At 31.0% G+C, this 14,610-nt stretch overlaps 1 protein-coding gene across 1 annotated transcript; it reads right to left on the minus strand.

The window, feature by feature from the left end:
- Positions 1-2,919: 2,919 nt before the first annotated feature.
- Positions 2,920-14,347, minus strand: LOC126745288 (uncharacterized). Its single transcript, XM_050453054.1, has 6 exons — positions 14,342-14,347; positions 7,710-8,069; positions 7,200-7,403; positions 6,903-7,144; positions 3,275-3,374; positions 2,920-3,221 (listed from the first exon to the last, which is right to left on the minus strand). Exons 1-6 carry the CDS (start codon positions 14,345-14,347, stop codon positions 3,090-3,092), a joined length of 1,044 nt encoding a protein of 347 aa, XP_050309011.1. The 3' UTR covers positions 2,920-3,089.
- Positions 14,348-14,610: the final 263 nt, after the last annotated feature.

The raw sequence follows: 14,610 nt of genomic DNA on the forward strand, positions 1-14,610 counted from the left end.
CTAAATAGTATACTTTTACCGACTGGTTACTACAACACGATCTTCCTTCTTATTAAAACATTTACCGCTATGTTGAAATTTTTATAAATGATACTATTAATATCTCCATGTCGATCTTTAACCTCTTGTAGGCAGAAGCTCCTATTGCGAGGATCATTGAAATTAGAATGTAAATATGCCATTATGTCAATTACAGATTGGAAGATCATTTATTTAATTTGCTTTAATACTAGTGTGTTATTGTCGTGTGGGAAGTGATCCTATCCATACTGACAATAACCAAAAAGTATACAGATAAGGTCCTAGTGAACTCTAACCGACCTGTTAAATTTCATAATATTCAAAGGATCGTTGCGACCTGTATCGAATTCCCTTAACCAAATTCGAAGAAAAAAAATTTTTTGACTTTAAAAGCGTCCTAGTTGTAAATAAGAAAACAAATATTTTTTTTAAAATAATCAGGTTGTAGCCCCATATTTCTAGATTATAAAAAGGTAAACATCATTTCTCTACATCAAACACAACAAAAGTTATAAGCACTTTTATCCGACAGTGAATATTCAAAAAGCAGTTGCGACCTGTATCGGATTCCCTTGACCAAATTCGAAGAAAATTTTTTTTTTGATTTTAAAAGCGTCCTAGTTGTAAACAAGAAAACAAATAAATTTTGTTTAAATAATCAGTTTGTAGCCCCATATTTCTAGATTATAAAAAGGTAAACGTCATTTCCCTACACCAAATACAAAAAAGTTACAAGCACTTTTGTCTGACAGGTTCGAATTTTATGCGAAAACTCTCCTGCGCGAGATAGCCCTACTAACAATATTTCTTGAGCATGCTTTTCTAACTATTTTGCATTTTGTTTCATAAGATTGGCTCTATTAGTTTCTGAGATATTGGACTCGAAACTGAGTGGTCACCTTAGAGTTGGAACTTGCTTTTTAGACTTCACTGGACCAAAATTAGGATACCTTAAATGCGGTTGCTTGGAATGGCTTGAACCTTTAACAATATTTATTGAGCATGCTTTTTTAACTATTTTGCATTTTGTTTCATAAGATTAGCTCTATTAGTTTCTGAGATATTGGACTCGAAAGTGAGTGGTCACCTTAGAGTTGGACCTTGCTCTTTAGACTTCTTAAATAATATTTATTCAGCATGCTTTTCTTAGTATTTTGCATTTTATTTCATAAGATTAGCTCTATTAGTTTTTGAGATATTGGACTTGAAACTGAGTGGTCACCTTAGAGTTGGAACTTGCTTTTTAGACTTTACTGGACCAAAATTAGGATACCTTAAATGTGGTTGCTTGGAATGGCTTGAACCTTTAACAATATTTATTAAACATGCTTTTTTTAGTATTTGGCATTTTGTTTCATTAGATTGACTTTATTAGTTTCTGAGATATTGGACTTGGAATTGAGTGCTCACCTTGAAGTTAGAACTTGCTTCTTAGGCTTCACTGGAAATAAATTCGGATATCTTAAAAACAGTTAATTAAAATAGCTGGAACTTTAAACAGTATTTGTTAAACATACTTTACTAAGTAATTTGCATTTTGTTTCATTAAATTGGCTTTATTAGTTTCTGAGATATTGGACTTGGAAGTGAGTGGTCACCTTAAAGTTGGACCTTGTTTTCTAGACTTCACTGGACAAAAATTCGAATAACTTAAAAATGATTGCTTGAAATTACTTGAACCTTAAACAATATTTATTAGGCATGCTTTTCTTAGTATCCTACACTTTGTTTTATAAAATTAGCTTTATTAGTTTTGGAAATATTGGACTCGAAAGTGAGTAGTCACCTCAAAGATTTAACTTGCTTTTTAGACATCATTGGAAATAAATTTGGATATCTTAAAAACAGTTGCTTAGAATAGCTAAAACCTTAAATAGTATTTGTTAAACATACTTTACTAAGTAATTTGCATTTTGTTTCATTAAATTGGCTCTATTAGTTTCTGAGATATTGGACTTGGAAGTGAGTGATCACCTTAAAGGTGGAACTTGCTTTTTAGACTTCACTGGACAAAAATTCGAATACCATAAAAACAATTGCTAAAAATGACTTAAATCTTAAACAATATTTTTTAAGCATACTTTTCTTAGTATCCTACATTTTGTTTTATAAAATTAGCTTTATTAGTTTTGGAGATATTGGACTCGAAAGTAAGTAGTCACCTTAGAGTTGAAACTTAAGTTGAAATAAATCTTTAGGCAGTTCAACTTGAAGTAGTCTATGAATACCTATAAAATAACGCAAACCTAATTAAATAAATGTATGCATAACTTAAATGTACACGACTTTCATTTTTTAATTTTTCTCAATAAATAATAATTACAGTTATTCTTTCAGACAGTTAAAGTGCTTTACTTTTAATGTTACACACACTAAAATTATAGGCATTGAATTTGCTCTTATATAGGAAGGTCGAAATATTTCCATTTGGAAGTGGCATCTCCACTTGCAAATCACTTTACTGGATAAAAATGTGGATATGTTAACAACGATTACTTGGAATGGATTTGACCTTAAATAGTATTTATTGAGGATGCTTTCCTAAGTATTTTGCATTATGTTTCATAGAATTCGCTCTATTAATTTTTGAAATATTAGACTTGGAAGTGACTGGTCACTGGTGATGTGGGAATTATCTTCTAGAGGGCAAAAAATAAAAATACTTGCAACAAATGCATATCTTTGCTCGTTTGCTAGTCTATTAAGATTTAGTACCACTAAAACTTTGTAACTACATTTTAAGGATATGTCTTCATATTTAGAGAGTATTTTTACTGAGTGTTGCTCGTGTTAAACATTAAAGTGAGGTAAGAATACGAAGCCTTTAAAACCTGAAAAATGAGCGTGTAGTATCAAAAATTGAAAAAATAACAACTAATACTCACCACGATAAAAGAGTTCAAAGACAAAACGCTAAAAGGACCAATATTAAACTCCAAAGGCTTTTTAGTTTTCATTATAAAGATCAGCATCATATATTTAATTTTTGCTGCTTGGTTGTACCACTTGCTTTGCCACAGTGCCGTAGAAAGGTCGGTACTCTTCAAATACAGAAGCCAATAATATTATTACAGTGAAAACTTGGACAAAATTACCAACAGAATAACGTCGTTCGCATAGTAGTAGTATAAAATTAGCCTCAAAAGCATACCAGAGAAACTTGAGAAAACAAACAAAAACAAGTCGTACGTGAGGGGATTCTACAAATCACAAAGTTATTTAATGAGCTTATTTAATAAAAGGGTTAACGTACCCCAATTATTTGTGATATCACAGAAGCGATTTGCAAAGAGCTCTGCAGAAAATCAAACACCATCGACATGCTTAAGGTGCTGTTGAAATCGTTAACAAATCTAAAAAAAATAAAAATTTGCTAATGAAGCAGAGTAAGTGTTTCCTTAGGGGACCATATTGGTATTTTGACTTGTCACATGCGTTTGACGCCATTTTCTAGTTGCAAAAACTGAAGTATTCACAACTCTTTACCTATAGTGAATGATGGGAAGTTAAATTTCTTCACAGTGGCTCCATCTTAATTTGAGCTTTTAATGCGAAGCTAAGTAAGATAGATCAATGAACAAAGGTCAACTTTGTTGGTGTCATATGCATGTTGTATTAACGGTATTGAATAATGTTGCAGCCAATGTTTCTTGTGTGTGCCATATGAATGTACGTTTTGCTCATATGCATTTATTTTTCATATCAAGTTGGAGAGATGTTGTTCATTTCAGACTCTAGAATCATACTCCATTTTCTGTCAGTTAACTATAGAATCCTTGACAACCGTAGAATATTTTGATCCGATTTCAGACCCACGAATTTCACTCCTAATCAGTATGCATAAAGTGAACCTTGCGTTATTGGTCAACTGGTACTATTTTAACTTGCTGTTTATTTAATTTGTTGGTGCCGTATACATGTACGCTTTGCTTCTACAGTACAACTGTATCATATATGCCAAAATGTATGAATTTATTTGTTATTTTTTTGTAAACGACTTGTGAGGCACACATCCAATACCCACTAAAAATTAAATGTTTTATGATAATTTAGTCGGTTCATTTTTCTTATCTGAAAATCTCACACCTGAAAAGTACTTGGTGCTGCGACAATAAGAGGCCAATAATCCAGCTATAATTGAAAATCAAAATGACAAATATGTTAATGTTCCAGCCTTACCACATTATGCCTTATTCGTTCGACAATATTTGAATCAAAACGTTTCCAGGTTAGGTGCTGAATGGCCTCCACGATCACCAGATTTATCACCTCTAGATTTTTTTTTTTGAGGCCACTTAAAAAGCAAAATCTGTGAATCTGAATGCGTTTTATTAGAATGTAGTAAGTGAGTGAATGCCTTCAAATTACGCTCGTTTTCAGCAACTGAGGTCCAGATAAATTCCTTTAGCAGATAATTATATATTTGCAATAGTAGTTTTGTGAAGCAAAATGCAATATGTTGATTCTCTAGTGAGTATACTGGGCAAATCTTTTGCCTCTAGCCCTTTCAGCCTTATTTTTTTTAAAATAAGATATTAGACTAGGAATTTGGAGAAAATTATTAAAAACATGAAATTCTTAGCAGAAAATGCTTATATTTCTAAAACTGAGTGAGCTAGAGACTTGAAAATTTGTACATAGATTCTTCTAAATAAATCATTGGACACTTAATTTAGTTTTTTTTAATATCTTTTTTTGTACTCCAGATATGGGCTTTGGAATTTGGGAAAAAATTAAAAAAAACATATTTAGACATTTTTAGCAGAAAATGCCCATATCTCTGAAACTAAGTGAGCTAGAGACTTGAAAATTTGTATATAGATTCCTCTAATTAAATTATTGGATACCTATTTTAGTTTTTTTCTATATTTTTTTTTGTAATAGAGATATGGCCTTTGGAATTTGGAAAAAAATTAAAAAAAAAATATATTTGAATTTTCAGCAGAAAATGCCCATATATCTGAAACTAAGTGAGCTACAGACTTGAAAATTTATATATAGATTCTTCTAATTAAATCATTGAACACCTATTTTAGTTTTTTTTATATCTTTTTTTGTAATCGAGATATGGGCTTTGGAATTTGGAAAAAAATAAAAAAATATATATATTTAAATTCTCAGCAGAAAATGACCATATCTCTAAAACTAAGTGAGCTAGAGACTTGAAAATTTGTATATAGATTCTTCTAATAAAATTATTGGACACCTGTTCTAGAATTTTTCTATATCTTTTTTTGTAATAGAGATATGAGCTTTGGAATTTGGGAAAAAAATATATATATATTGACATTTTTAGCAGAAAATGCCCATATCTCTGAAACTAAATTAGCTAGAGACTTGAAAATTTGTACATAGATTTTTCTAATTAAATTATTGGACACCTATTTAATTTAATTTCTATATCGTTTTTTGTAATAAAAATATTAGCTTTGTAATTTAACAAAAATGTCAAAAGAAAATATATAGACATTCTCAGACGAAAATATTCATATCTCTAAAACTAAGTGAGCCAGAGACCTGAAAATTAATATATAGATTCTTCTAATTAAATTATTGGACACCTATTTTATGATTTTTCTATATCTTTTTCTGAAATGGAGATACGAGCTTTGGAATTTGAATTGAAAAATGTCAAAAAAATATATTGACATTCTCAGCAAAAAAATGCCCATATCTCTGAAATTAAATTAGCTAGAGATTTGAAAATTTGTACACAGATTCTTCTAATTCAGTCATTGGACACCTATTTCATTTTTTTTCTATATCGTTTTTTGTAATAAAAATATTAGCTTTGGAATTTGACAAAAATGTCAAAAAAAAATATATAGACATTCTCAGACGAAAATGTTCATATCTCTAAAACTAAGTGAGCCAGAGACCTGAAAGTTAATATATAGATTCTTCTAATTAAATTATTGGATACCTATTTCAGAATTTTTCTATATCTTTTTTTGTAATGGAGATACGAGCTTTGGAATTTGAATTGAAAAATGTCAAAAAAAATATATTGATATTCTCAGCAAAAAATTGCCATATCTCTGAAATTAAATTAGCTAGAGACTTGAAAATTTGTACACAGATTCTTCTAATTAAATCATTCGACACCTGTTTAATGTTTTTCTATATCTTTTTTTGTAATAGAAATATTAGCTTTGGAATTTGACAAAAATGTCAAAAAAATATATTGACATTCTCAGCAAAAAATGCTTATATCTCTGAAACTAAGTGAGCTAGAGACTTGAAAATTTGTACACAGATTCTTCTAATTCAGTCATTGGACACCTATTTAATTTTTTTTCTATATCTTTTTTTGTAATAGAAATATTAGCTTTGGAATTTGAGAAAATGTAAAAAAAATATATTGACATTCTCAGCAAAAAACGGCCATATCTCTGAAACTAAGACTTATACATAAGTTCTTCTAATTAAATCTGACCTCAAGGTCTAGGCACTTTTAGCTTTCTGATGCAGTATCTATTATTTCTCAGTCATGAACTTAGATAAGACTGATGACACTACATCATCGTGTCAGTCTTAAGACATATTTTCTGAAGTTAGATATTCTATTAGATCACTCTAAAGTCAGATCTGTCGTTACTAGAGAAGAGTCTCCTTAATGATTCCTTATAGTTTCTATGACTAGAATATTGCCAAGTGAGTCTCTGCAGCAGTCTTTTGCGACCTATCCAATGCTTCTGATTGAATTTAATTAAATGTCTTAAGAGGTAGAGGTATAGTTCTTGCTACTATCATCTGGTTGGCTCTATAAGTATAGTTCAATGATTCAAGGAGCCTTTATATGCAAGTGAAATGTAAATTGTTTGCTGATGACACAACAATAGGAGAGACAAAAAAGTTTTAGAGAACTATGCAATTCTTACTGGATAATTTTCTTGTGTTCCTCAATAATCATATAAAAAGTCATACAGCCGGCAAGTTCTTCGCTAGAAATCCCACTCAACCTCTTACACTTGTCCTGATATTGCTCGAAATTTTTCAAAATGTAATGCATGATCTGTAACTGTCCGCAGGGATAAGAGATCAGATTATACATGAAAATATCCGTGCACATTATAGACGACGCTCCAATTAATCCAAATACTAGTTGCCAGAGGTACGCTGACTAAAACATAAATTCCATTTGAGACATATCAGGTATTCAGGTATAAAATACTTACCAAATAATGGGCTTGTATATCAAAAGGTATCCATGTAGAGAGAGGTAAGGATTTTACTGATATCGTTTCATTACCCACTTGATACTTTATTTGGAGAAACAATGGTCTTAGAAAGTACTGCATTGCTATGAAAGCGATAACGGAAACATAGAGCATCGATCTCTTTCGGGTCGCTTTCGCATAGTTTTTATAGATGCTGATAATCTACACATTTAAAGAAGAGTTTGCCATTCTGTCATCGAATTCGGCACTGTCAAGTTCAATCGTTGGGACTATTCGCTTTGGTGCCAAATTCAATGGCAAAATGCCTTTATCACCTTAGAATCAAAAATTGTTTAAAACAATACATAAATTAAAGATCATTTAGAGAGTCATCTATTTGTTGCTGTGCTAACTTCTACATGTGTTTGTTTATAGAATTGCATATGAGCATATTGTCCGAATTTGTCACTTGTCAAAGGCTTTTGATAGTATCAACAACAGAATTAGTACTTATTGATTAGTACTTACCGCGTTATCCTTGCTACCCAAAATTAAAGCCTCCTGCTTTATCATCGACCCAATAAGGTTCCTAAACCTCGGATTAAATTTAATAATAAACTGTCTGATGTCAACAATCGTATATAATAAAGTAAGGGTTAAATTGGCGGAAATGGCGTCCATTTTCATTCCGTACTTTTCGATGATAACGTAAAGTTCCATGTATTGAGTCGTTATAAGGGCGCTAAAGTAAGCGGCGATCACGTAAGCGTAGATTTTGTAATATTTTTGAAGAGTTGCGTTTGATTGAAACATGAACTGAGAGGGAAAGATGCCGAATAGGGAGGATGTGATCATTGAGACTTCGATGTGTTCGCATTTTGGGTAGATCTGAAAAATATGTCTTATAATAGACAGTGGGTTCCAGGATGAGCGAATTTATACGTAAAAATGATAAAAAATTTTGGGGTTAAAATTTGACCGTTTGGCATCCAGCCCTGATTGATCAAAAAATAAAATTTAGCATATTTTTATTTTTTTTAAGTCAAGCATACCTTGATGGGAGCATTTTTCAAATTTTATGAGTAGGTAAAGTAGGTTTCTTCTAGGCAAGATATAAAAAAAGTTTATAAGAAAAAGTTGTTTAGAATGCAATAGAATTATGCCCAAATACCGAGTTTCATAATCATAGGCCTATTTTGATTTTTACGTTTCGTGTACCAATTAATTTTTTTATTTATTCATTATTAGAGAAAAATTAACAAATTTATTTAGCACTGATCTAAGTATTAAAAACCATCCTCAAAAATATGTTTGTAATAAAATGTACATACTACATCTAATTTAACAAGTAAATTTATTTTATTTACTTATTTTAAATTCAATGTAGCTATTCCATTATCGAAACATTTTTTAATATCTTTCCTAAACATTTTAAAAGAATTTCTAATTTCTTCAATGGAAATCACAAGCGTCTCTAATTCTTTGTTTTAGTAATTCGGTAATGGCTCGAAATAAACAATTTGCTTGAGCCGGCCCCATAAATAGGAATCAGATGTGGTTAAATTAGGTGATCTTGGCGGCCAGTCAATTGGGCCGCGTCGTCCAATCCATTGATTCGGAAAAGTTCAATCAATCAATCAATCGCTTTATTGTCAAAAAATTTTACAATTTGTAGACAAAGCTGATAACTAAAGTAGACATAAAAACAAACAAAACACACAAAAATAAAATAAAACAACAATTATACAAATCAATAATTGTATGTGGTCAAAAGTATAAATAAATAAATAAAACACACAAAAAAATAATTTTTTTTTAAATTAAAAATTATACAATTGCATGTATACAATGTCAAAAAAAAGAAAAAAAAAGGGAAACCTAAGAAAGCAAAAAAGTATATACATAAAAATATACAAAAGTGTTCATTAAAAAAGTATAAAAGAAAAGTAAGATATAGAAACAGCTACATAAAACAGTGCATATAAAAACAATAAATCAATCTGTGTGTGTGTAAAGTTAAAATTAAGTATTAAAAAAATCGTTTACCGAGTAAAAGGCTCTCTCCAGTAGGAATGATTTTAATGCCTTACAGAAAGTAGGAAAAGATGTGATGGACTTGATGTTCAATGGCAAATGATTGTGCATTTTTTTTGCTTTTGAATGTGGAGTAGGCAGATATAAATCATACTCCGCGTTTCTGAGAGGATAATTATGATATGGCCTATCTGAATTTCATGAAACGTGCTATATAACTAGTATAATATAACTAGTGACAGCAAAGTTAAGATATTAAATTTTTTAAAGAAATCCTGGCAATGAGCTCTATAATTAAGTCTAAGTGTATAACGCAAAGATCTCTTTTGAAGCCTGAAAATTTTGTCAAATTGAGTGACACTACACACACCCCAAAAAGGAAGGGCGTAACGAAGGTGTGATTCAAAGAGGGAAAAATACCCTGTTATAGAGGTTGACAGGCTTAGGCTCCTTGGAAATTGATCTTAGCGCAAAACAAGCGGAGCTTAATTTTCTTGTTAAAAGGTTAATGTGCATTTTAACGACTTGTCAACAGTAAACCCCAAAAATTTCACTGAGTCGGCTTCGTCAATGGTTGCGTTATCCAGTATAAAAGATTGCCAATTATTTTTATAGGACAAAAATTTAGTTTTGGAGATGTTAAGGCAGAGAAGATTAGAGTCGTACTATCATTGATAAATATGAGAAACAAAATAGGGCCAAGCACTGAACCTTGAGGCACTCCACATTTTATTGGGTTGCAAGAAGACATCGTAGCATCAATCCTCACAAACTGACTCCTGTTATTGAGATATGATTTAAACCATTTGAGGAGTAAACCTCTAAACCCGTAGTGTTGCAACTTTTTTATTAAGGTATTATGGTTTAAGCAATCAAAAGTTTTAGAAAAATCATAGAAGATTGTTGCCGTAGGATGTTGGTTGTTTAAGCTACAGTATACATTATTAAAAAGGGAAAACATAGCATCATTTGTGCATTTGTTATATTTAAAAATCCAAGTAAGTATTTTAAATTTCAGTAGAAATGATTTTTTTCACTAATCTTTCAATAGTTTTTGATAGTGTGGGAAGAAGAGCAATTGGGCGATAGTTGGAAGACTGATCTTTATCTCCTCCTTTATGTAGATTATTATTGCTTTCTTAAGGCAGTTGGGAAAAACTCCTTTTTGAAAAGACAGGTCGATTAAATTTGTAAGATGGTTTAATGTACACTCTGGCCGTGAATCCATCGGTTCCAGAAGAGCTCTTATTTTTGATTTCCCTAATCGTACTGCGAAGCTCAGGTAATACTATTGGCGTAAAGAAGTTCTATTCAACCATTCTGCTACTCAAATAGTCGAGCGCGCTGGACAGCCGTCGTGTTGAAAATAAAGATTTATTCTTTGATCAAATCAACTGGTAAAGGTAATACTGGTACTGGTAAAGGTAGTAAGTATTCTTCAAAAAATCACAAGACACGTTTCTTCATTAAGAGATCCTTCAAAAACGTACTTTAACGACATACTATTTTCACTACCATATGATTGCACAATGAAAATTTTCTGCTCGAAATTTAACGTTTTTCTGTAAATTCCGATAATATTATTAATAGCTTTAAGTACGTACGGGGGTTCGAGGGTTACATGGTCTAGGTCAACCATTCTTGAATATTTGCCCTGGTGCCAAAATCAATGGCAGAATGCCTCTAGAGGTTAAATTCTCACTTAGTATTTTTTATGAAGTTGAATTCTTGCTTGGTTCCAGGCAGCTAAAGAGGTTATGGTCTATGGGTCAAGAAGGGTAAGTTTGTTCTAGGTTTATCAGTTTCTTGTACTTTACTTAGTTATTAGTGTAATATTTGCTGGTATGAACATGAACGTTTTGGTAACAATCTAAAGCAGTTGGATCCTTAATTCCTTATAAGGTATTGAGGAACTTTAAATACTACTTCATTTTTCTAGATAGTTGCATTCTCTTCATTTTCTTCCAAGCTCTTGTTAAAGAAGTTTGAATTCTTCTTATGTCTTGTTATTTTCGCTTTTTCTTGCACATTTTGTTTTTTGACATTCTAACTTGGATTTGCATAACGTTTGCCATTCCGTCATCGAATTCGGCACTTTTTTCTTATCAGGTTTTCTAAGAGATTTAGTGATTTAGAAATTTCAAATGCTCCAATTTCTGAAATAATTTAGCGAGTAAAATAATAAATAAAGCTGATAATTTTTAACATAGATCAGTCTTAAGTGGTGAAGTACAATTATTTATTAAAAAATTAAAGAACAATAAATCTCCAGGACACTGATTTAATTGAAGAAATTGCTCCTTTCATACTTGAACTATTTATATTTATTATGAATAAGGCTCTAGAATATGAAGAATTCTTAATTAAAGATGTCTATCATCAAGCCACTACATAAATCTAAAAATAGGAATAAAATGACAAATAAGATAATATTGTTGTATATATAGACCGTGCTAAAGCATTCGACACAATTTATCACAATATTTTAATGGAGGAACTACAAAACTTTGAGATAATAGGAATTGCATTTAAATTATTTAGAAACATTATAGGACAAAATTATAATGTTCGTTCATTGGATTTCTCGAATGTTTGCTTCGGTGCCGAATTCAAGGGCAGAATGCCTCTACAGTTTGAATTCTTACTCAGTATTTTTGAGCAATTTAAGTTCACTTTGATTCCAGGCAATTGAAGGGGTTTGAATTCTTCTTGGACTTGTCTCAAGCAACTGGATTTGTATTCAACTGTTTCCAGACGGTTGAATCTTTGATTTGTTCCAAGCCTCAGTTGATTTGTTCCATTTGATTCTTTTTCAACTTTTTTTGAAATAAATTATTTTCTTGAATTGTTTCAAGTAAGTTAGTTCATTCTTAATTTCTTCCAGCAGTTGGACTCTTGCCTAACTAGGAAGTTGAATTTTTCCTTGTCTTATACGACGCAGTTACTTAAGTCGTTCAGTAACTTTGTCAACTTCTTTTAAGTAGTTAAATTCTTTGGCAAAAACTTCATTCAGAAAATCGTAATGAGGAATTCTCTTCTGTCAAATATTTCTTTAAGGCCATCCATACATTCTACCAAGAGTACTATAGAATCACCACATGAGTGCTGACTGAAGAATTAAATAGTGATTACAAAATTTCAAATGCTTCTAATGCCTTTAGTTTTATATGGTATTAAGTAGTAAAGTACAATATTGTATTAAAAAATTAAAGAACAATAAATCTCCAGGACACGATAATATGAAGAGTGATTTAATTGAAGAAATTGCTCCTTTCATACTTGAACCATTTATATTTATTATGAATAAGGCTCTAGAATGTGAAGAATTCCTAATTAAAGATGTCTATCATCAAGCCAACATATAAATCTAGAAATAGGTATAAAATGACAAATATTGTCGTATTTATAGACCGTGCTAAAGCATTCGACAAAATTTATCACAATATTTTAATGGAGGAACTACAAAAGTAATAGGAATTGCATTTAAATTATTTAGAAACATTATAAGACAAAATTATAATATTCGTTCATCGAATATTTGCCTCGGTGCCGAATTCAATGGCAGAATGCCTCTACAGTTTGAATTCTTACTCGATATTTTTGAGCAATTTAAGTTCTTCTTTGATTTCAGGCCAATGAAGAGGTGTGAATTCTTCTTGGACTTTGTTCCAAGCAATTGGATTTGTATTTAACTGTTTCCAGACGGTGGAATCTTTGATTTGTTCCATTTAATTCATTTTTCAACATTTTTTGGATTAAATTCTTTTCTTGAATTTTTCCAGGCAAGTTAATTCATCCTTAATTTTTTCCAGGCATTTGGACTCTTGGTTTACTAGGAAGTTGAATTTTTCCTTGCCTTATACGACGCAGTTACTTAAGTCGTTCAGTAACTTTGTCAACTTCCTTAAAGTAGTTGAACTCGTAATGAGAATTCTTCTTTGCAGTTGAATGTTTCTTTAAGGCCATCCATACATTCTACCAAGAATACTATAGAATCACCATACGAGTAGCAGCATCTTGCAACGACTACTGATTAAAGCCATCAAATTTTAGTCCTAAATTTATCTACTTTACTAAGCTACTGATAAGGGAGGCAGATTATACTTATTAAATTATTGGATGTATATCCTGTAGTTCCATGTGCATTCATCTACTGCTGACTTTTTCAGTTGAATTTTTGATTTGTTCCAAGTTTTAGTTGATTTGTTTCATTTGATTCTTTTTTAACTTTTTTTGAACTAAATTCTTTTCTTGAATTTTTCCAGGCAAGTTAGATCATCCTTAATTTCTTCCAGGCAGTTGGACTCTTGGTAACCGTTTTTAAGTTGAATGTCTCCTTGACTTATTACATGCAGTTACCTTCTTCTAGAGTTTCTTCTATACAGTCGAACTTATCTTTAATTTGTTCCAAGTGGCCAACGTCTTTTAGGGAGTTGAATTCTTTTGCAGCAACTTTCTCCAGAAAATCGTAATGAGGAATTCTGGTTTGCAGTTGAATGTTTCTTTAAATACATTCTTCCAAGAGTACTATACAATGACCACATGAGTGCTGATTGAAGCCATTAAATCCTAGTCTTAAATTTATCTAATTTACTAAACTACTGATGATGAAGGCAGATTATACCTATTAAATTATTGGATGTATATCCTGTAGTTCCATGTGCATTCATCTACTGCTAAGCTGGGTAGTAACAACTTTATACTTATGAATCTTCTCCTTGTTCTGGATGTATACCTCTACAGCTCACTTTGAGTTATTTTGACTTTCGCAAAGCGTTTGATCAACTCCTATTTATATTGAAAGTTTGCCATTCCGTCATCGGATCCGGCACTTTTTTCTTACAAATTAATTGGTCAAATATGGTCATTGGATTACTCAAATATTTGATTAAAAATTTATTTGAAACAAACCTTCTTCTTCCTTACAGCTTGCTTTAATTTATTTTGACTTTTCTTTGCACGCTTGCCATTCTGTCATCGAATTCGGCACTTTATAAATGTAAATGATATCACATCTGTTTCCTAGAGGTGAGTTGATATATGTAGATGACTTTGATTCATTTTTAATTAATTATTACAAATTAAAAAAAATCATTTCTTTGGATCATTTTAATGTGAAAACTCACCTTCATGTCTGCCGGTGCAATAAGCCACTCGAAACGAATCTTGTAATACGTCAATGATGAATAATCTACATAAATCCAAATAAGATAATTGCCAGTTGTATATTTTAAATGCATTCTTTCTCATATTTAATTATTCAAAATCTGGATAGGAAATTAAGTGAATATGCGATGAATTGATTAGGCCGTGATATATTTCCTTGTCTCAGGTTAAATTTTTAATTGGGCTTAATTTTAAAGTGGTAATTATTTAAAGATATGAAAGTTGAATA

The sequence above is a fragment of the Anthonomus grandis genome, chromosome 15 (assembly GCF_022605725.1).
Source record: "Anthonomus grandis grandis chromosome 15, icAntGran1.3, whole genome shotgun sequence".
NCBI lineage: Eukaryota > Metazoa > Arthropoda > Insecta > Coleoptera > Curculionidae > Anthonomus > Anthonomus grandis.

Coding starts and splice junctions, on each gene's coding strand:
- LOC126745288 (XM_050453054.1), bottom strand. Junction 7,145..7,199: donor ATATACAAGCCCATTATTTG/GTAAGTATTTTA, acceptor TTTATGTTTTAG/TCAGCGTACCTCTGGCAACT. Junction 3,375..6,902: donor GAACACAAGAAAATTATCCA/GTAAGAATTGCA, acceptor TATTTTTTTTAG/ATTTGTTAACGATTTCAACA.